At 39.1% G+C, this 20868-nt stretch overlaps 1 protein-coding gene across 1 annotated transcript; it reads right to left on the bottom strand.

Annotated features, from left to right (window-relative positions):
• Nucleotides 1–305: 305 nt before the first annotated feature.
• On the bottom strand, nt 306–19950 carry ibtk (inhibitor of Bruton agammaglobulinemia tyrosine kinase). The gene is made up of 28 exons (XM_066682901.1): nt 19711–19950; nt 16608–17510; nt 16020–16116; nt 15696–15820; nt 13601–13711; nt 13347–13517; nt 13135–13252; nt 12684–12864; nt 12337–12460; nt 11950–12127; nt 11514–11667; nt 9687–10313; nt 7856–7951; nt 7660–7742; nt 7250–7287; nt 6371–6467; nt 6169–6270; nt 5964–6081; nt 5705–5765; nt 5495–5622; nt 5254–5390; nt 4930–5051; nt 4701–4816; nt 4501–4596; nt 4199–4351; nt 3909–4103; nt 2687–2819; nt 306–2494 (listed from the first exon to the last, which is right to left on the bottom strand). Exons 2-28 carry the CDS (start codon nt 16929–16931, stop codon nt 2363–2365), a joined length of 4017 nt encoding a protein of 1338 aa, XP_066538998.1. The 5' UTR covers nt 16932–17510; nt 19711–19950; the 3' UTR covers nt 306–2362.
• Between the last annotated feature and the right edge of the window lie 918 nt (nt 19951–20868).

Below are 20868 nucleotides of genomic sequence, written 5' to 3'. Positions count from 1 at the left end.
TGTGCAGTTAGGGACTAGTGATGGGAATTTCGGCTCTTTTGGCTGGGCTCTTCATGAAGAGCCGGCTCTTTTGGCTCGGCTCTTCATGAAGAGCCGGCTCTTTCGGCTCCTAAATGGCTCTTTGTTTTACCACTTATTTCCACTGGTACAGAACAATATTACCTACATTTTACATGACTATATGGACAAAATATTATTGTTCAATATTAAAAATAATAGTGTTGAAATGGCCAATTGTTTTTTATGGCTGTCTTGTAATAACTCACTGATTGCACTCACACATTCAATTGTATAAATAACTGGATTTTTATTTAAACACCTTAATAAAAAAACCACTTGTAAACTCTGAAATACAGCCAATGGAACCCAAAAGGTAGGTATTACAAAATAGCTTATTAAATTAAACAATCATCCATTTCTGGGAAATAAAATAAACAAATACTCTGCAAAGTGCACAACAGCAGCATTCAACGGTAGTGATTAAAACAACCACAACTGTCAACAAACATTTAACTGATTTAACATTTTCTTCAACTATTTTTTGGAAGGCAGATTGGCATTCAGAAAAACCAAGTGTCTCAGCTCGGAGGGTTGGAGCTTGCTTGTTCTCTGATTGGTTGAAGGACAAGCCTTGGAAAAAATGGCTCGGTCTTAGACGGGAACCGGCTCTCATCGTTCACTTACAAGAGCCGGCTCTTTGAACCGGTTCGTTCGCGACCGACACATCACTAGCGACTAACCTTAACTTGCTGCCTGTTTAGAGCGCTTTCTCACAGCCTCGAAACAGATAATACTAACGTTCACCAACTCTCAAATCCTCGCGCTTTCCCTATACAAGCCGCTTTCATAACTGTGAGGGCTAATTACAGTTATCTGTTGTGCTCTCGTTACTGACCTCAAGCCCGGAGCTGGTAAAAACTCACTTTATAAACCAGACTCTGACGTAGAATCGAAGGCTATGAAGCCGATGATTAGAGCAGCGCTACGTTTGAACAGGCGCCTTAAAGAAGGCCAACAGCAGGCCCACCTTCTCTGATTTGCCGCCAAAACGCGTTAGCCTCGGTGGCGCACGTTCAAAATAAAAAAAGTTTGCCAAAATAAAGCATATTTTTTCTCTCATCTGTATAATCTTTGGGGGGACAAATGCAGCTGTATCCAATTTTGCAGGTTAAACGTCCCACTATCCCCCGCGGTTCCTACGCCAATGAAAAAAAATACATAAAGATTTGCAGACTAAAAACACAAACTGAACCATTGGCTATTCCTCAATTATACAAGTTCTTAGCTGCACAATTATTCAGGGCTTTTGTTTCATTTTGCACCTAAAATACTGAAATGGGCAAAGATCTTGCTTGGAGAATAATTTATATAGAAGCCATCTGTGTGAAAAGTGCCCATTAGCATTAATACGCCGCCCGGCTTTTTAACTTTAAATTGGTTACAATTTAGGTGGTTTGGGGAACACCATTTTAGTAAGATAGATTATACAGCATTCCTGCAAATCCAAATTGGTTGAGCATTGTCTCAGTGTATTTTTCAATATGGAATGGTCTGAAATTCTGTAACTATGGGCGAGTTTGTTTAAATGACACTTGCAGTGTGGAGTCCCTAAATTAAACCATTGCCCAATGGAACAAAAGAAACCAGAATTGATGCACACAAGTTCTTTATTGCATGCCATTTTCAAACTGATCTTTCAAATAAAATCCTTCTCCCCGTCTGAAACAAAAAGTTACTAGTCAACATTTCATGGGATTGTGCACTTGTGCATAGCAGTTCATAGGTCTGCTGTTAAGCATTTGCGAGATGAGCGGAAATGTAAATTAACAACAAGTTTTGACCTTAGCCAAGACAACAGGAGGGGGGAGGAAAAAAACCCCATAAATCAGCATTAACTAAAACTAAAGAAGGCTTAGTTTACAATCTCATATTTCCAGTATAGACCCATATTTTTCCATGTAGACATGTGCTTAGTGCTTTCTCATACACCCATGTACTAGACCACTCAATTCTCTTATGTCATACACCAGGTAACTAGGTAAAAGGCTCTTTCATAAAATGAAAATCTTTGGCAAATACTCTACTCTGCATGTTAGATCACTGACAATGACTTTTTCCTTTCTGAATTGGGGCAGATACAAAACTCTTGCCATGATTCAAACTTTCAATCCTTCATTGTAAATCTCTTAAAAATTAATTTATATGATAAATAAAAAGCAGCATCAGAATGCCCAACAAGAGCATAAAGCCAAGATACTGATGAACTAATTTCCACAACCAAGAGAGATTTAGCTACGAGTTAACACTAACACAGCGGAGCCCACAAAATATATTGAAGTGTTATGACTTTGTTGCAGTTATGCTAATGTGAGTGTTTTTTCCACTTTGGTGTGGCAATAGGGACTTGTGGTGACCTCTCTACCAAAATGAACTCCTCTGGGTTGTTCAAGGTTCTGTAGTGAAGCTGCAAGTCCTGAATTGCTCGCTCCTCAATCTACAACAGAAGATACAAACACAACTATGTTTAATCAAAGGAATGGCACTGGATCAGTTAATCACTGACCACGAGGTAAACGTTGTCATTGCTATATTTTCAATATAAAAATAAAGCAAGTAATGGATCATAAGCATTCCTCCCTCTTGTTTCACACTTTAAATAAAGCATTACTCAAAAACACAAATTTACCTGTATCAATGCCAGAGGCTTCTCTCGACAGCGAATGAGGGCAGCTTCTTGTTGCTTCTCCTCCTCCACAATGGATGCAAAGGTCTGTGCAGCAGCAGAGGGAGGGCTGCCCACTGGCCCAAGAAGCCATGGCCTAATGGAAAAATTTAAAGTTGATTTAATCAAAAGTGAGATTTTACATATTGTTGTTGTTTACGGCTTGTTGCAAATATTGAGTAATATTATAGAAAAGAGAAGCTAAAATAAAAACACTACGTAAGATTCACGAGCTTAATTCATTTTGAGAGCACTGTACTGATAGCAATAGGAACAGAGTGGGTGGTTTCCTGCTCTTCCCTCAAAGTTACATAGTGCAGTTCCTGCAGTGATGAGCCCTGAGTGGCAATGACAGTGACCTGAATACAGGTCATTATAGCGATGATTTTCAAACTGTAATTTTAAGGCAAAACTTTTATGCAGTGCAAAGTGAGAATTCCCAAACAATTTATTAAATGACAGAAGCAAGCACACCAACAGGCCATGTACCCAACACAACACTATCATTGAGTTCTGAGAGCTGGATAAGCCTGTGTGCTCTAGTCCAAGCATGCAGGTCTTCTGCTGGACGTTAAATATCAGTCTTTTCCTGAGGCAGAATGAGCACTGATATATATATATATATATATATATAAACCAACTGCTGTGTCCTTGGCCTACTCCCACTCAGGATGTACTCAAATTCACAGAGCAAAGTGAAAGATTAGTTGTGACATTAGGTCTGCCCGTATCAACTGAGATAATGATCACAAACAAAATGCCATGGTGAAGTAGAAGGCAATATTATTTAGACTAGTGCTGTAGCTTGCTCCAACAGGGAACAGACAGAGAAGTCGTCCTACTCTGGCCAGAAATTGAGGACCATATCAGTGCTGGCACAAACTAGGAAAACCATCCTACAAGATTGAGTATCCTGGCCATGAGAGAGCATGAAAAATAACATTCATCCATCACACACCCCCAGATCCAATGTGCAAAAAAAAGTTGAAGAACACACTTAAATGTTTGAACGAATATTAATCAGTCCACTGATTGCCACTTGAACTAAAACGAAGTCTATTAATGCAAGCTACAAATAAACCTACACACAAATGCAACAGTGCCACCTAGAGGAAAACAGAAAAAAAAAAAATCACAAATAAAAATCCTAGCATGTCTGTGTATATAAGATTGAACAGTGTCTCACCCTGCAGGTTTCTCAGTGTTGTTGGCCTTAGCACACTTAAAGGCCACTTTTTTGGCAAAGACAACTGAGCTTCCAGGGCCTGCTGGACTTCCAGCAGCCACAACAGCAGCCACAGATGGTTTACTTCGTTGCTCCTCCTCCATCAATACATCCCGGAAGGAAAGTGATGACGGAGGGGACTGAATCGGAGTAGCCCTGGCCAAGCAAATACACGTACAGATTTCTCAAAACTGTGATTGTGTAAAATAATGCAGAGAGAATGGAAAATCGTTTAGGGGATAGGTACACACCAGGTTCTTGCAGGTTTTACTGGAATAGCCAGAGGGAGTGATTTAGCAGATGGTCCTTCCACACTGCTCTCTCTGGTAGCCATGACCATCATCTTCCTTTGCTTTTGAGACAATTTAGTGGGGGTTGCTGAAGACTTACTGTTGCTTCCAGATCTGTCAGTCAAAACAAACAAGTGTGCTATAAATATATGGAGGGCAACATTTTACGTTCCATTCAAAAGTGTAAATTCTAAAATCTTTTTACAATCAGCATTCTGCAACAAATTAAACAATACTTAAATATATTATATAGCAACCCTTACGAGCCAGGACTTTTTGGAGTGGCTCCAAGGTTCTGAGCATTGGCCTCCATTTCCATGATGGATCTGAGGTCCAAAACAGGTGCTGAGCATGAAGGACTGAACACAGAACAAGACAGACGTAGGGTTAATTTAATACATGTAATCATATATTTAGTGTTTAACACACAGCCAAGTTTGAGGAAGTTGAGCCCTCTTCTTACCTGGACTTAACCTTCAGGATGTTTTCAGGAGTGAAACACTTAGTAGGCACAGGTTTATTTCTTAAAGTTGGAGTGCTGGGAGGCGTTTTCCAGTCTAGATGTCCTGATTTCTCTTCCTGAAATTACAAATGCATATTTTATTAGCAATAGGTATTAAAAATAATAATAATAATTAGTGCAACCTTTACTTATTGTAATTTTGCATTATACAATTACTCTGGGCTCTTACCTGAAAGACAGGTGATTGAAGGTCACGAGGACTGCCAAACCCTGTATAACTGCCCTCAGAATCAGATGTGATCAGCTCATGAAGTGACTCCACTGAGCAAGCTTTCCCCGACATAATCAAACCTGTAAGTTTAAAAGCCTTGTTCACCACTAATGGTCAGTTTATAAGATTATAAGTAAGGGTACCTCGTAGTACAGACAGTATAGACATTGTATAGATTGGTTTGACAAAATAAATTTGCAGTCGCCACAGATCCCACAAACAGAGCCAACACCAACAACTGCACTGTTGTTTTTCCTTTAAATGTTATTAAAGCAGGCTCACCTGAAGGAGGTGGTTTCTGGATGATATTAGTGGGAGAATTCTGGATAACATCAGATAGCTTGTACCCTCCAGAACTATCAGAGCGTCTCCGTGGTTTCTTCTTTGCTTTCAACTTGGCCTTCTTCAAGAGCGTATCGCTGAACCAAAAAAGAAAGAAAGAGATATATATCTTTCTTATATTCTCTTTTATAGAGTCTGGTGTGCACCAAAAGACAAATATAGTGAATTGTGACTGACATACTTGCTAGACTGCTCTTTTTCATAGTAGTTTTTGCAGTTGGTGGTTGAATCCCAGCTCATGTCTTCATAGGCACTGAGATCAGGGGCATTGAGATATGGGGCGATATGTCGTCTCTGCATGGCCGGAATCTGAAGAAATTCAACATGGTTTAAGAAGCTCAGCAAAATCCTGAGCGAAATAAAGAATTGAGCTATTTGGCTATGAACTCACCATTTTCCTATATGCTTTGGACAGCTCAAATAACATATCATCACTCAAATTCTCCAGGGCCCTGGGATAAATAAGGGTTTAATAATTTTTCATGGCATGTCAGAACATCATCCAAAATAGCACAAGGTATGCCAAGGTTCATTCAACAAATCATTTTTACTACTAGAGGCTTATGAAAACATTTAATAAAGTTATATTGTTTCCCTGCAATACAGATATAAAGAGACTATTTAAGATGAACAGTGTAATTAAAACTCACTTGGACTCCAGCATGGCAGCCATGTTGAGACCAATAAACTGCAGGCATGACAGCTTCAGCTGATCAGCATTGTACATCACAGCAAACTCCAGCAGCTCTGCAGCGTTCTTCAGAGTCACTACACAAATACAAAAGCATGATATACACAAATGTGTCCATCCTGTAAGTAAGGCATACAGTAAAATAATGGGTGGGCACAACTCACGGTTCCCAGCAATGCCAACTTCACAGATCTCCTTCAGCCGAGTGATGAGTAGCTGATCTGCAACCATCAGCACATTACATACAAACTCCACACTCTGACATTCTGCAAGAGACACAAAAGTGTAAGATTCATAGAGTACACCCAAGATGCAAGATTATTATGAGGGATGTGTGATCTCAGCAAAGACAGCAGGGAATAATACCTCTGATAGCACGAGAGTCATCTGTGTAGATATATTCCAGTAGGACCTGCAAGACCATGCCAGTAGTGGGCATGTTCAGTGCAGTACTGCAGGTGGACTGAAGAGGGCAGAACATGTCCATGAATGCATTAACATGCACTTAATCGAAATAGTACACAATCAGATTTTGTGAGTAATGTGATCAATGCGTTTACATGCACTGGGGTAATCACATAATAGGAAACCTCTGAGTTTACATGCGTCTGGAAATAATCTGATTTCTGCTTTGCAACAAATCGTATCACAAAGATTGCAAATGGATTTCTTTTTTTGTATTTCTACTATTATGCAGTGCTGCTCTTCTCAATGCTTTCTCTATACTGCTGAGACAAGCTTTTTTTTTTAATAGGGTCTGTTCTTCGAGGCAGCATGTCCCCCTCCATTACAGACAGAGCTGCTGGATGCATGGTCGCTGTAAGGAAGGGTAGGCGTGAGTGGAACTTATATTTTGAAGTTCTCACCATTATGTATCTGAAAATTCAGAACAGTTCTACACTCTGATCTGTCCAGTTAAGATCATACGCATGTACAAACTGAGAAATCTGAATAAAATTGGGGTATAAATATACCTGTATTGAGAAATCAGATTGCTGAGCTAAAATTACTGAGCTCTCAACCTAATTTCCACTCCTTACTTTGATCTCTGAAATTGGAGTACACTGTTTACATAACCACTTGAATAATCAGATAACTGCAGAAAGCTGATGAGGATTGTATTATTAAGTGCATGAAAAAGCACTACATACCACTCTGATACAAGCTTCAAGTGGTAGAAACCACAAGTGCAAGAGAATAAGTGTAACTTTGATTATAATAAATGTCTTCAACTGACGTTCATACCTCTAGCCAGGAACTGCCCAACATGCTGTTGAAATACTCTGGAAAACAAATATGAGAAATGTAGTTAATCATGGAATTTTGTTTTGTGAGAAGACGGAAAAGTAAGACTTGCAGTGAACATGTAGGGCCAGTGTTACAAATACATGTTAGACATGTAAACACCTGGAGATTTCTCTAAAATCAACACATGTTTTAGTACCTGAAGAGGGTCCAGGCACTTAAATGTCTCTTATGCATTCAGGCCATCACTAATGCTCATGCTCTACATTGCATAAAGATTACTGCACTACATGGTTGACTTCTTTTGAAATAATATTTTTTGGGGTGGTCTAATTGGTCATTTTTCTGTTAAATTGTGTAAACTTCAATAATGCAATTATAAAACTTTGCAAAAAGTATTTACTGCTCACCGAGTCTGGCACACAAAACACATTTGTGACAAGGGAACTCTTTCCCATCTTCAGATCTCAGGGTGACATCACAGAGGGTGGGACTGAAAAAGTATTAAAAATAATAATAATAATGATGATACTCCAAAACAGAATCACATTTTTAAAAATAAATTATACATTACATTAAATGTTACAAAAGCTCTGCATTACTTACAATTTCTTTTGGAAAAATTTGACTGGTTTGTTACCAGTCTTACTTTGCACAACATTGATCGTCCCACTGAGCCCCTCGAACTTCACTCCATCAAGCCTGGGGAATAACAATTACAGCTTTGTTGTTATTACTATTATTATTCCATACACACTTGGAAAAAACTGTTGGTACCCCTCGGTTAATGAAAGAAAAACCCACAATGGTCACAGCATTTTTATTCATTGTTCATTTTGTCAGATTCAAGTTATTTCTATGAAAATCAACCAATGAAAGTCAGACATTGCTTTTCAACCACCCTTCAACAGCATTCTTTTTAAAAATATAAACTCATGAAACAGGCCTAGACAGAAATGATGGAACTTAATATTTTGTTGCGCAACCTTTGAGGCAATCATTGCAATCAAATGATTCCTGTAACTGTCACTGAGACTTCTGCACGTCTCAGCAGGTGTTTTGGCCCACTTCTCATGAGCAAACAGCTCCAGTTGTCTCAGGTTTGAAGGGTGCCTTTTCCAGAACCGCATGTGTCAGCTCCTTCGAAAGATGCTCAATAGGATTTAGGTCAGGGCTCATAGAAGGCCACTTCAGAATAGTCCAATGTTTTCCTCTTAGCAATTCTCGGGGGGGGTTTAGCTGTGCGTTTTGGGTCATTATCCTGTTGCAAGACCCATGACCTGCGACTGAGACCAAGCTTTCTGACACTGGGCAACACATTTCTATTTAGAATCCCTTCATTGTACCCTGCACAGATTCAAGGCACCCTGTGCCAGACACAGCAAAGCAGCCCCAGAACATAACAGAGCCTCCATGTTTCTCAGTAGGGACAGTGTTCTTTTCTTGACATGCTTCATTTTTCCGTCTGTGAACATAGAGCTGATGTACCTTGGCAAAAAGTTCCATTTATGTCTTATCTGTCCATAGGACATTCTCCCAAAAGCTTTGGGGCTTGTCAACATGTAGTTTGACAAACTCCTGTCTGGCTTTTTTATGATTTGTTTTCAACAATGGTGTGCTCCTTGGTCATCTCCCATGAAGTCCACCTTGGCCCAAATAACAACGGATGGTGCGATCTGACACTGATGTTCCTTGAGCTTGAAATTCACCTTTAATCTCTTTAGAAGTTTTTCTGGGCTCTTTTGTTACCATTCCTATTATCTGTCTCTTTGATTTGTCATCAATTTTCCTCCTGCGGGCACATCCAGGAAGGTTGGCTACAGTCCCATGGATCTTAAATTTCAGAATAATATGTGCAAGTGTAGTCACAGGAACATCAAGCTGCTTGGCGATGGTCTTATAACCTTAACCTTTAACATGCTTGTCTATAATTTTCTTTCTAATCTCCTGAGACAACTCTTTCCTTCGTTTCCTCTGGTCCATGTTGAGTGTGGTACACACCATGTCACCCAACAGCACAGTGACTACCTGTAGCCCACTGACTGATTACAAGATTGTAGACACCTGAGATGCTAAATAGTGGACACATCTTGATTTAACATGTCTCTTTGGTCACATTATTCTCAGGGGTACCATTATTTCTGTCCCGGTCTGTTTAATGAGTTTATTTTTAAAAATAATTCTGTTGAACCACGGTTCAAATTCAATGTCTGATTTTTATCTGTTCATTTTCATAGAATTTATTATTACTTTTGTCAGATTCAAATTATTTCTGTGACCATTGTGGGTTTTTCTTTCAGTAACTGATGGGTAGCATCAATTTTGTTCACATGTGTACAACTACAAATAAAAGTGAATAAGTGAGTTACAAATTAATTCTAGAGGTGCTTTGAATCTAAATGTGCATGGTTTTGAACAAATACAGACATCAACTCACCTTGCAGTGAGACATCTCATTCCCAGTTTCTTGGCTACTCCTTGAAGAATCTTCACAGGATTAGTAGTTGGTACAGGAGGTGGGACATTCTTCATGGTCTTCTTCTTCCTATTCCTGCTCTTTGGTTTATCTCCCTTTTCAGGAGCTGAAAGAGGCAGGGAGCGATAAACATCCAGGGCAGAGCGGCCACCAAGTTTAAGTTCCTCCAGGCTGTGGATCAGCCCCTGCTGCTTTTGCTCAGGATGTGGGCTGAGACGTGGCCTGGCCGGCTTAGCCCCATGCACTAGCATTTCACAGGAGCCTGTATAGATGAAGCGCAAAACATGCTCCAGCATTTCAGGAGAGATACTCTCCAAGACCAGGAGGTCACAGCCCACAGCATCAACGCTCCTCCTGACTTCCACGTCAGAGTCCGAGTCTCCATTATCTTCCTGCACAGCTTCTGGGACAAATTGCTTGCGGAAAAATTCTGAATACATTGATAGGATGTACTTGTGAGCGGGAAAGGTGCGGTCACCAGCCTGAAGAGTCACGTCGTGGATGCTGTCGGTTTCGTCAGCTTCATCCAGGAGCCGCTGTAAATCCTGGTGGAATGAGGAGGTTGAAACAGCAGGTACTTCATACAGGCTGTGCAGAGAGAGGAGAGGTCAGTGAATATTTGAACTTCGTAAAAGCAGGCCAAATCTTACCATATTAATAGGCTAATATGAGACTCCAGTATGGGTGTGACCAGACACTATTAATCTGACTGTCTGACTATACCATATGGACAAAAGCAATGGGGACACCTACGGGACATTTTATGACATCCCATTTTAAACCCATAAATATTAATATGCAATTTTGTCCCTCCTTTGGAGCTTTACAGCTTCAACTATTCTGAGAAGACTTTCTACAAGATTTTGTGTGTCTGTAGGACTTTTCGTGAGATCAGACACTAATGTTAGATAAGAGTAGCTGGCTAGAAATCTGTCTTCTAGTTCATTTTAAAAGGTATTTAATGAGGTGGAGGGTCAGGGCTCTGAGGGCCTGTCAAGCTCTTCAACTAAACTCACCCTACTATGCCTTTACAGACCTTGCTTTGTTATGCTGGAACAGAACAGAGCCTTCCCCAAACTACTCCCACATGGTTCAAAGCATACCATTGTCCAAAATGTCTTGGTATGTTGTGACGTTTTGATTTCTCTCCACTAGAACTATAGGGCCTAGGTCAACCTCTGAAAAACAACCCTGTAGCATTATCTCTCCCCCCACCAAACTTCACAGTTGACACAGTTAAGTAAAGCAGGTAAGCTTTTTCTGGTGTTCTCCAAATCCAGACTCATCCAACAGACTGCCCGATAGAGAATCATGATCCATCACTGCACAGAAGACATTTCCACAAGACATAAACCACACCACTATATTTGACGGTATTGTGCTTGCTGATGTAAGGGAACCCATGCAATGAAGTTCCTAGCACACAGTTTTTGTGCTGATTTTAAAGTGAGGGGGGCTTTGGAACTCTGCATGTACTTAGTCAGCAGAGATTAGGGAACTTATGCATTGTGTGCCTCAGCATTCCTGCTTCAAATTTTCAATAATACATCTCACAGGTGATCATAGAGTATGAAGGTCACAGACTGATTTTTGTAACATTTGGATCCTATTACAATACATTCATGAATTCACTGAGCACTTTAGGTTTTTTAAAGACATCTTTATGTTTGTAAAGACAGACTGAATGGATAATTTATATTCCTGTGGCAATGAAACTGAAAGAGACATGTAATAGTGCAAATCTATATGGCATTATCATGAACTACATTATACTTTAGATTTAATTACCTGGTTTTAGGATCAGACTGTAACACCCCAAAATTACGGCCCCTTGAGTCCATAGTAATGCTGACAGCTCGGTGGATATAAGGGAGTTTTTCGAGACGAATTCGATCATACACACTTCCGGGCTCAGACTGGCCACACACATCTGCACAAACACCTGACACACAACAATGATTTACTTTGAGGAATTTTGTATTTAAATATATTACACGGGAATTAATTATCTTACATATAGTCAAAATATATTATTACATAATGTGGTTCAATTACTATAACAACATTATTATTTGTAATATTTAAAGTATTTACTGCCATTTTGCTTGTTTATATACGAAAGGAATATATTGGGCTTATTTCAAGAAATACGTGAAGAGGACTTATTTTGCCTGTAAATATATTTTTAATGAAAAAGCTAAACATATTCAGGATTAAATGTTACCTTTTTTGTCAGCAACATTCTTGTGTTCAACAAGCCATTGGCCACTAAATGCTTCACCCTCCTGTGTGACAAACATCATTTTACTCTTGCCAAGAGCAATGTCTGACATGAAGACTTGTCGTCCATAGGCCCACCTACACAGTCTCACTGAAATGCCAAAAGAGCGCCAGCAGAACACCTAAGAAATATAGGGGGGGGGGTTGTTTGAGATTATCTTTTTAAGCACAACCTTTGCATGCATGCTTTCAGCTACTCACAACATTAAAGGTTAAGATATTAATAAGTGATGAATCATTTTGAAGGAATGACTAGTTTATGATCTAAAAGCTAACCAACTACTTATAAAACTGACAGGTAAACTGATTTTTAAAAATAAAAATCATTCACCCTCCCAGCTTCATCCAGAGCGAGGACAGTTATCTTCTCTCCTCCACTTTCATTTAGGAGCTGGGGCTCAACACGATGATCCAAACTGCCTCCACTGACAAGAACTTTCTTGATATTCAACTGCCTGAAATAATTTACTACAGTTACTAAAGCTGCTACTGAGGAGAAGAAAAAAGAGACCCACATATTTATAGGGACAATACATGACGTAACAGTCAATTAGCTTTTTTTTTTTTTTTTTTTTACTTTGAGTGCTTTACAATGTTGCTGGTCGAGTTCCAATAAATACAATTCTCATACAGGCGCAACCCCTCTTGTGTAATTTGGTTGTGTATGACCATGCTCACCTGGAGGCTAGCTTTTTGCACTGATAATCTGCAAGCAAGTAGATGTCTCTTTTCTCTGTCAAACACACAGTGCCTCCATTACTGGCTGCTACCATGGCAATGGTCACATCCTTGTGATACAGAGCAGACACTTGTCGTGGCACAGTAACACACTTCTCTCCATTTGGGTCCAGCAGGTAGCCTGCGGACATGTAAAATACAATTTTTATTACAGCTTTATTACATGGACAGTCCGATTTCAAACGCTAAACATGCTAAAGTTTGAAACTGAAAATTACTAAACAATAAATAAATAATAAAATAATTATATACAAAACATTAATGCCAAGCCATTGTATAACAAATATGAAATGCAAACATAATGGTTAATATATAAAATAATTCTATAAAAACTAAACATAACCTTTAACCACATATATAAAATGCATACTGGCCTTCATCTGTATCTTACCTAGCTGTCCACCATTCAGACCCACAGTGTAGACTGCATCCCTGGTCCACATCACAGTATGAAACCTTCCAGCAGCAACACCTATCACACCCCTCCCTTTCACAGACTTAGCAGTCACCTGTATTTACAAAAGTAGATATAAGGTTTAGGATCGTTCATTCTTTCAAACTATATTAAAAACCACAAGCATGTCTTATGTAAGTATGTGTAACCTGTTTTGGCACATGACTGGCAGCAGGAGGAGGTGTCAGTCCCAGCTGGTGGAACGTGTTGAGCCCAAAAGTGTAGACGGAACCATGTACGGTCAGTACCACTGTGTGATCTCTCGCGGCAGCAACCTGCGTGCAGTAATAGGGAAGCAGACCCTCTACGACTCGTGGAATCTGAAATATACACAAGCAAACTTAGAACAAAAACTGACATTACATTGAGCACTAAAACAAAGAATGAAGTAACAAGATCTCACCAAATATGTCTGTTCATCACCATGACCAAGACGTCCTCCTTGGCCATGTCCACAGGTGTACACTTGTCCTTTCTGAGTAAGGAAAACAGTGTGGAACTTGCACAAAACCACCTGCAATGACATTCATACATAAAGATTATTGCAGATACCTTTCTATTTATTTGGGAAAATACACTATCATCATTATTTCATGTACAAGATGTGCCAAATTTACACAAAATACTAATTTACATCTGCATTAAAAAAACAAAAAGAAGAAAATAAAGATTTTATATAAGCAACAGGCAAGGATATGTAGTCTTACTAAAATGGGGTTAGGGTAGGTGTGGGGACTGACACTACGTTCTTTCAGACAGAACTATTATGTTAGTACATGTTGTCAGATATGGACATTACACTGTGCACCGAACAGTACAAATACAGACAAAACATTTATAGTTTTGAATATGATACAGACACTAGGGCTTCTGAATTTTAAATGCAACACATAGACTCATAACATTGTATATGTATTATGATCACCTCCTTGTTTGTACACTCACTGTCCACTCTCATTACCACTGACCAAGCATGCAGAGCAAAAGGTGGACTTCAGTATGTAATTATAGAAATACAAAGTGCTCTTGTATGGTCTGTGGAGTTGAGATAATATACAGTGAGTGTAGAAGCCAGGGCTGTCATAATATTACAGGTAAGCTGTGTATAACAATGAAGCGGGTGTGTAAAAAAAAAAAAAAAAAACTTTTCAGTTTATTAGGCAGGCCTGCTGGACTCTGTGAGGACAGGGTGTTTCTCTGTATGTCTGATGTCCTGCTCACCTGCTGTGGTTGAGGACACAGGTACTATAGGTCTCCATTGAACCTTGCCATGGAGTAAGTGGCAAGGCGAGTCCAAAGCCAATATCATTACTAATGCAAGAGTTGCACCCGAGTGCAAACAGAAGAAAGATGTACTCTAAAGCATCCCATGTAAAGCATGTGCCAAAAAGCACAGTTGACAGACTCACTCCGTCACACAAGCTGGGCTTATTGAATCCAAGCATGTTTTTGGGAATTAATATTTAACTTATGCGCACCTGCAGAACAGTATTACTGGTCACAGTAGCCTCTCTAGATACAGGGCAAGTGAGGACTGATGAAAGTATGGGGAACATGATCCCCTTTATAGGGCCATTATGAAAATAATATTGACAGGACTGGCCAGGCCAGTGGCTTTCAGAAATTAATATGTCTTCTGGAAATAACTGAACGGAAGTGCACAGTAAGACAGGATAAGACAAAGAACATAAAAAAAATTCAAGCAAATAAACTATTATATATGTTTACTGGATTACATCCATACAGCGGAGACAATTACAGTGTTTATACTCTGTATTGATTGACATAAAAGATTTTTTTAACAATAGGGCACAGTTCAAACAGCTTTATACCTAAATGCAAGCTACTTCCGATGGAATATATACATGGCCTTGAAAAAGTTGTAAGATGTACAGATGATGGACAAAATAAGCAATAACTTAACACAAGTATGTGACAGCAGAACAGACAAGGGAACAGTCTGCAAATCTTCTGTGTAGTGTAAATCTTTTGGGATAAAGGTCTTCCATTCCTCCAGCACAGTTCAAGAGACATTTGATCTGAACCCAGCTGGAGGAATGGAAGACCATTATCCCAAAAGATTTACACTTAGCCCTGTCAATGTTTTACCAACCACGCTTGAACAAGCAGATGAGTCCTAACTCCTGTTATCGTTAATGAGTGCTTGGTTAGGGCTATAAAATGGATAAACACTGTTATTGGAAGCGAGGAATAATGTTTTAATTTAATGATTTTGAGCAACATTTTTACAGATGAGTGACAAATTGAAGTAAAATCCTGTATAAATGACCACACGGACTATCCTAACTGTAGCAGGACTCACTAGTCATCTGAATTTTCATGTTGGCACAGGGAAATTAATGCCAAGTACAAGCAGATTAAATGCAAAAAACAAGTGCATGCAACTCTATTTTAAGGAAAGGGAAAAAAGGATTAAAACAGCAAACGTTCCAATAGTATTCAAATAACAACAAAAAGATTCTAATCTACAAAGTTACCTGCTTCACACACACTCCAATTCTCGGAAACATATCCACAATCTCAGGATTTTGTCTACTTTCCTGGTTTCCATGCCCAAGACTAAAGTTGGCATTATTCCCCCAGGTATACACTTCTGTAGGATCTTAAAGAACACAGTTATTAAAACATTTAACACTATACAACATAAAAAAAAACAAATAAAACATAAACCAAATATACTATCAGTGTATGCATGTTACTCAACATAAAAAAACACATTATAATTTAAAGTCACATAGATATCTCATTCAAACTGACACATACTCAGGGGGAAAAGAAATTATATATATGACACTTCTTACCAGAACTTTGGAACACAACATGTGCTGGGCGGTCTTTCACTGTTAAGTCCAGAACAGAAAGCCCCTCCTTATCCAGAGTAGACAGTGAACCACCCCGCTGTATCCCACACAAGACACAACATCAAAAAATACATTCAAGTACTAATTACTAGGGCCATGAATCAATATTTTAATTAAGGTTATTAATCATTTTAATTACATTGATCGATTACTTTTTTAGTGTTGTTACTTTTTGAATTTCACAATTTTTTATTTATTTATATATATATATATATATATATATATATATATATATACACAGATCATGCCAATCTTTACAACACCCAAATTATATACAATTCTACAATTATTATTATTATTACAATTCTATAATTATTATAATATATGAGACTTTTTTATCCAGTCATTTAATATAAAGAGCAATTGTGATTGTTTTGTAAATACCATAAGTACATTTATTCTTAATGAATAATTAAATAATAAAAAATAAAGTACAGATTTTTTTTTCTTATCAGAATGAAACTGCATGGATAGACAGACAGATGGATGAATGGTGAAAATAAACATTTAATCAATAAATTAAGTCACCTTTATGAGGGCCATGAGGCAGTGGATTTGGCCATAATAGACACTCCTGTGCATAGCTGTCCAGCCTGACTCCTTGTCCTTCACTAGTAGGTCAGCGTTCTTGCTGTCCAGAAGCCATTCCAACAGGTCCCGTTTGCCAAGTGAGGCAGCGAGATGGAGAGCCGTGCGGCCAAACTCATCCCTCAAAGTAGAAGCGTTGTGGCAGTGGGCTGATAGGAAAGCCTTCAGCTGTTTTTCTGAGCCGCCAGTTAGAGCAGCCACAATCTCCTCCGCATGGCGCGGAGAATGGCATTTTGATGTGCATTCTGGGATCAAGATACTCATCTTCCCAACTAGCCAATAGTTTCCCCTCAATTACCAGATAAACCCCGCCTTATCTCAGTGATATACTAAAAACAAATAACGACTTGAAATGAAAGGTATTTTTTTTTTGCAGGACAAAGCTTTAAGTAACAGCAAAAAAAAAAAATTATATAAAAAAAAAGTTAAATAACAAGAAATAGAACTGAGAAAAGCACTCTCTTCAGAGTTCAGGGTGCTAGAATTGTGCTTGTGTTGAAATTCCACTGCACTCTAGCAACCCTGGGACAAAAAAATTAACTTTATCTCAGTCCACCATATTAACAATATGACCCACACTATCCAATGCTGGAAGAACTACACGTGGCATCAAAAATTATAAATATTTGGCAATTTTTTCTGTACAAAAGTTTAAAAATATATGCAAGGTTTTCAAAAAAATATCTGTCTTGTACTTTGTCTAGTTTAGCTACTTGTGCAAAAGGCAATGATATTTTACAACACACCCAAAATTGTCCTTCTGAACAGTCCATGGAGTTAAGGGGAAAGACCCCTTCCCCCCAAGCCTGTTTCCATTTAAGCCTCCATAATTGTATATGGTACCTGAATAGAAAAAAAAAAAAAAAAAAAACATAAATGACTAATTCACAATGTTCCATATGTCCCTAAAAACAAACAGCCTTATATCATAGGGTAAAATCTTTTTTATATATATATATATATATATATATAAATATAAACTGTGAAAACTCATTGTGTTAAACATCCATTATGATGTAAAACAGACCTTTCAAAAATAGGTCATTGTGAACTTACATTATTTAGTGCAATCACAATAACCAACTAATTTATATATGTGCACCTACTTATCCTGCAGCAATCTACCCCACTATTCACATTCATGTCATAAGGTGAGGTCTTTCAGGAGGGTGTTGTTGTTAATTGAGCCAAAGTGCTAAGGTATCCAAGTGGGGGCAAAAGATTTGAGAACCAACACCCTGAATTTAAAAGAGTGTTATCTGTAAGAGACAGTACAGTCATGTGTAATTTATGTTTTACAAATGGGGTTGTTTACCAATTTTCTGCATTTAACTTTTTTAATTTCTGCATTTGGAGTTTGGCTTTCATACATAATTAGATTTTGGTTTTCATTGGGTCTTGAATTTGGCCTAAAACCATTTCTAAAAAAAAAGGCCAAATATATAAACAAAATACAAACATTTTGGCCTATGCAGCTGGCAGTTTCTGGGTAAACAAGGCTGCTCTGCTTTCAAATTCTCATAAATACATATAAGCAAAGGATAGTTTTTTTTCTTTTGACCATGTAAATTTCGCTGGAGGTAGTGTCGCAGTCACACAGCTCCTGGGGCCTGGAGGTTGTGGGTTCGATTCCCGCTCCAGGTGACTGTCTGTGAGGAGTTGGTGTGTGTCCTGTGTCCACGTGGGTTTCCTCCCACAGTCCAAAAACACACGTTGGTAGGTTGATTGGTGACTCAAAAGTGTCTGTAAGCGAGAGTGTGTGTGTGTTGCCCTGTGAAGGACTGGTGCCCCCTCCATGGTGTATTCCCGCCTTGCACCCAATGATTCCAGGTAGGCTCTGGACCCACCGTGACCCTGAACTGGATAAGCGCTTACAGATAATGGATGGATGGAAATTTCGCTGGAACTTTTTTATCGCTCTCCTATTATTATGAGAGTTCAGTAATCAAATAAATATGTAAAATACTAAAAAGGCAATATAGACTGAACTGTTAAAGGGTGGCATCTTTGCTCTTAAACTACTTTCTGTGTGTATTCTTGCCTACTACCTTAATAAACAATTAAGAAATCCATTGACTGTTCATTTCCAGCCCCAGAATATCTCCCAGTGCAAAGCATCTACTATATCTACATGCTTTGCACTGTGAGCATCGAGAAGTATGTTTCCACACCAGCCTAGGATCACTATGCACAATGCCAATGGTCGAGTTATGTAGCTAGCATAAACACGCAGCCCCAGCAGTAGTGTAAACGTCTTTTTTGGAGCGATGGATCATCTGGCAATCCCAGTGTTCAATCTGGGTTTGGTGGTGGCAGAATAAAGCTACCTACAGCAACGCATATAGCTACGAGTAATGTTTGGTGGGGGAGGAATAATGGTCTGGGACAGCATTTACATAACAGCTATGGCTATCATGGCTAACACAGGCTCACATCGAATAGCACAATATTTTTCATGTTAAAACACAGTAGACTGATTAATTTAATAGTTTCGACGGAAAACATAGGCTATATTTGACCCAAAACTAGTAAATATTAGCGATGATGTGCCAGCTTATTACTAGGTCTGCAGTTTAAACGCAGCAAGCTAACAGCTGTAACCAGACACTACAGGTTAGCTGACCATAACAGTGTTATTAAAACTGTCCGTACACCGAGGGCGTTAAAGTTAGATTTTCGATAGAAATTGTCAGTATATATCTACTGCTTTTGGCCAAACAGGAGGTGGGGAGGGCCCCGGAGCTGCTAGCGTTTTCTCTTAAAGGGATTCAATGTGTCCCCCATAGTTTTCGACTGTCCAGCTGCGTCCCTTGGTTTCCATTCCACCTTAAGTCCAACGCTACATGTAATCTGCAAACCTTACACTTACATGCAGCTGCGTTGGCGTTTAAGGCAGAAGGGAAGATGGAATAAGAAGCTTATCTCAGCCTCAAAGTATAGTTAGTCTGAGCTTGTTTAGCTCAGATATGGTGACATCATCACCAAAACCAGCTGCTCCCGTTCTCACTCTTTCTCTCCGTTAAAACCCGAAGCTCGCTCTCACCTGCCGTTAGATGAAAAAGAAAGAAGTGTTGGAGTCGGACTCGGCGAAAAAAACCCTCAGAGACATTTTCAGAACCTTGTTCTCGCGTTCAGAAATCTTTCGCAGAGCTGCAAACGGACCCAGCTGAGTCCTGAAGCAGTAGTAGCAAGGCGTGCTGTGATTGGCTGTGGGTTCTTCAGCAAGGGCCCCTCTTATTGGTCCAGCAGTCTGACCGCTGGGTTGCTCTAGGCTGCATTCCAACGCGGTGTTGTGGCGAAGTTCAGGACAGAGACACTAGCAGCTCTCCCGTGGAAGACTGCAAAGGTCCTTTTAAAGTGACCTCTGCAGAAAGTGAACACGTAGCCTAAAGCCGAAAGGCCCCAGAGGCGCTCTGATCTGTGGAAGGCCTCTCCTCCATGTGTGTGCCACTGATAGTACATGGGTGTCCCTCTTTCGTGCGTCACTGTCTGCTGTGGGGGATTTAGAGAGAGATGTTAGGGTTAAACTGCACTAAAACAGTTTCTTTTAAAATTGGCACTTGGCAATTTGACTCAGATCTTAATACAAATTCAAACTGGTTCAGTGTGCACTGACTGATTACACAGACCTGGTACCATGTCCTTAAAAGTTGTTCCCAGTAAAATGGGAGGCTCTGGATTAAGCCCCATGCTCAATACCAAGTGTAGGTTAGAAGGGTATAAAGCATTGATGAACTGGTGTCTTATGGCTCAATACACTCGGATTCTCACAGGAATATTCTATCATTCAGTAACCTTTTCCTGAAGAACAAAGGCTGTTCAATATTCAGTGTTAGAGTAAATTCCCTATATATAAATCCCTATATGTTTGAAAGAAACCTGGCATGAGCATCTTTAAACTAGTGGATGTATACTGTATTGCACCACAAGCTGTGGCAGTTTTCTGATTATTTTTGAAATACTAATTTTGTTAGATACCCCCCCCCCCTGGATATAACTAATAACTTCTGAGAAACTACCCACTATTCAGACTTTTTTTTTTTTTTACAATTTCAGTTAACAACACAAAAATGTGCATGAAATATTTATCAGTCACTGAAAGAATATGTATTGATTTATGGTCGTGGTAATTATGTATGTCAGATCATTACGTTAGTATAAATATAGCACACTCACTGATGATGATAAGCTGCAGTTTCAT

The sequence above is a fragment of the Hoplias malabaricus genome, chromosome 10, assembly GCF_029633855.1.
Source record: "Hoplias malabaricus isolate fHopMal1 chromosome 10, fHopMal1.hap1, whole genome shotgun sequence".
NCBI lineage: Eukaryota > Metazoa > Chordata > Actinopteri > Characiformes > Erythrinidae > Hoplias > Hoplias malabaricus.
Note: the sequence above shows the minus strand (reverse complement) of the source record. Positions and strands in the feature narration are given on the sequence as shown.

Bases quoted from the DNA above. Each gene is read 5' to 3' on its own strand.
- ibtk (XM_066682901.1), bottom strand. From the start codon at position 16,931: ATGAGTATCTTGATCCCAGAATGCACATCAAAATGCCATTCTCCGCGC. The intron at 10,314-11,513 runs GTAATTAAATCT...CTCTCTGCACAG, and splicing joins CAGTCTGATCCTAAAACCAG to CCTGTATGAAGTACCTGCTG. The intron at 5,052-5,253 runs GTGAGCCTGCTT...TTAAACTTACAG, and splicing joins CCAGAAACCACCTCCTTCAG to GTTTGATTATGTCGGGGAAA.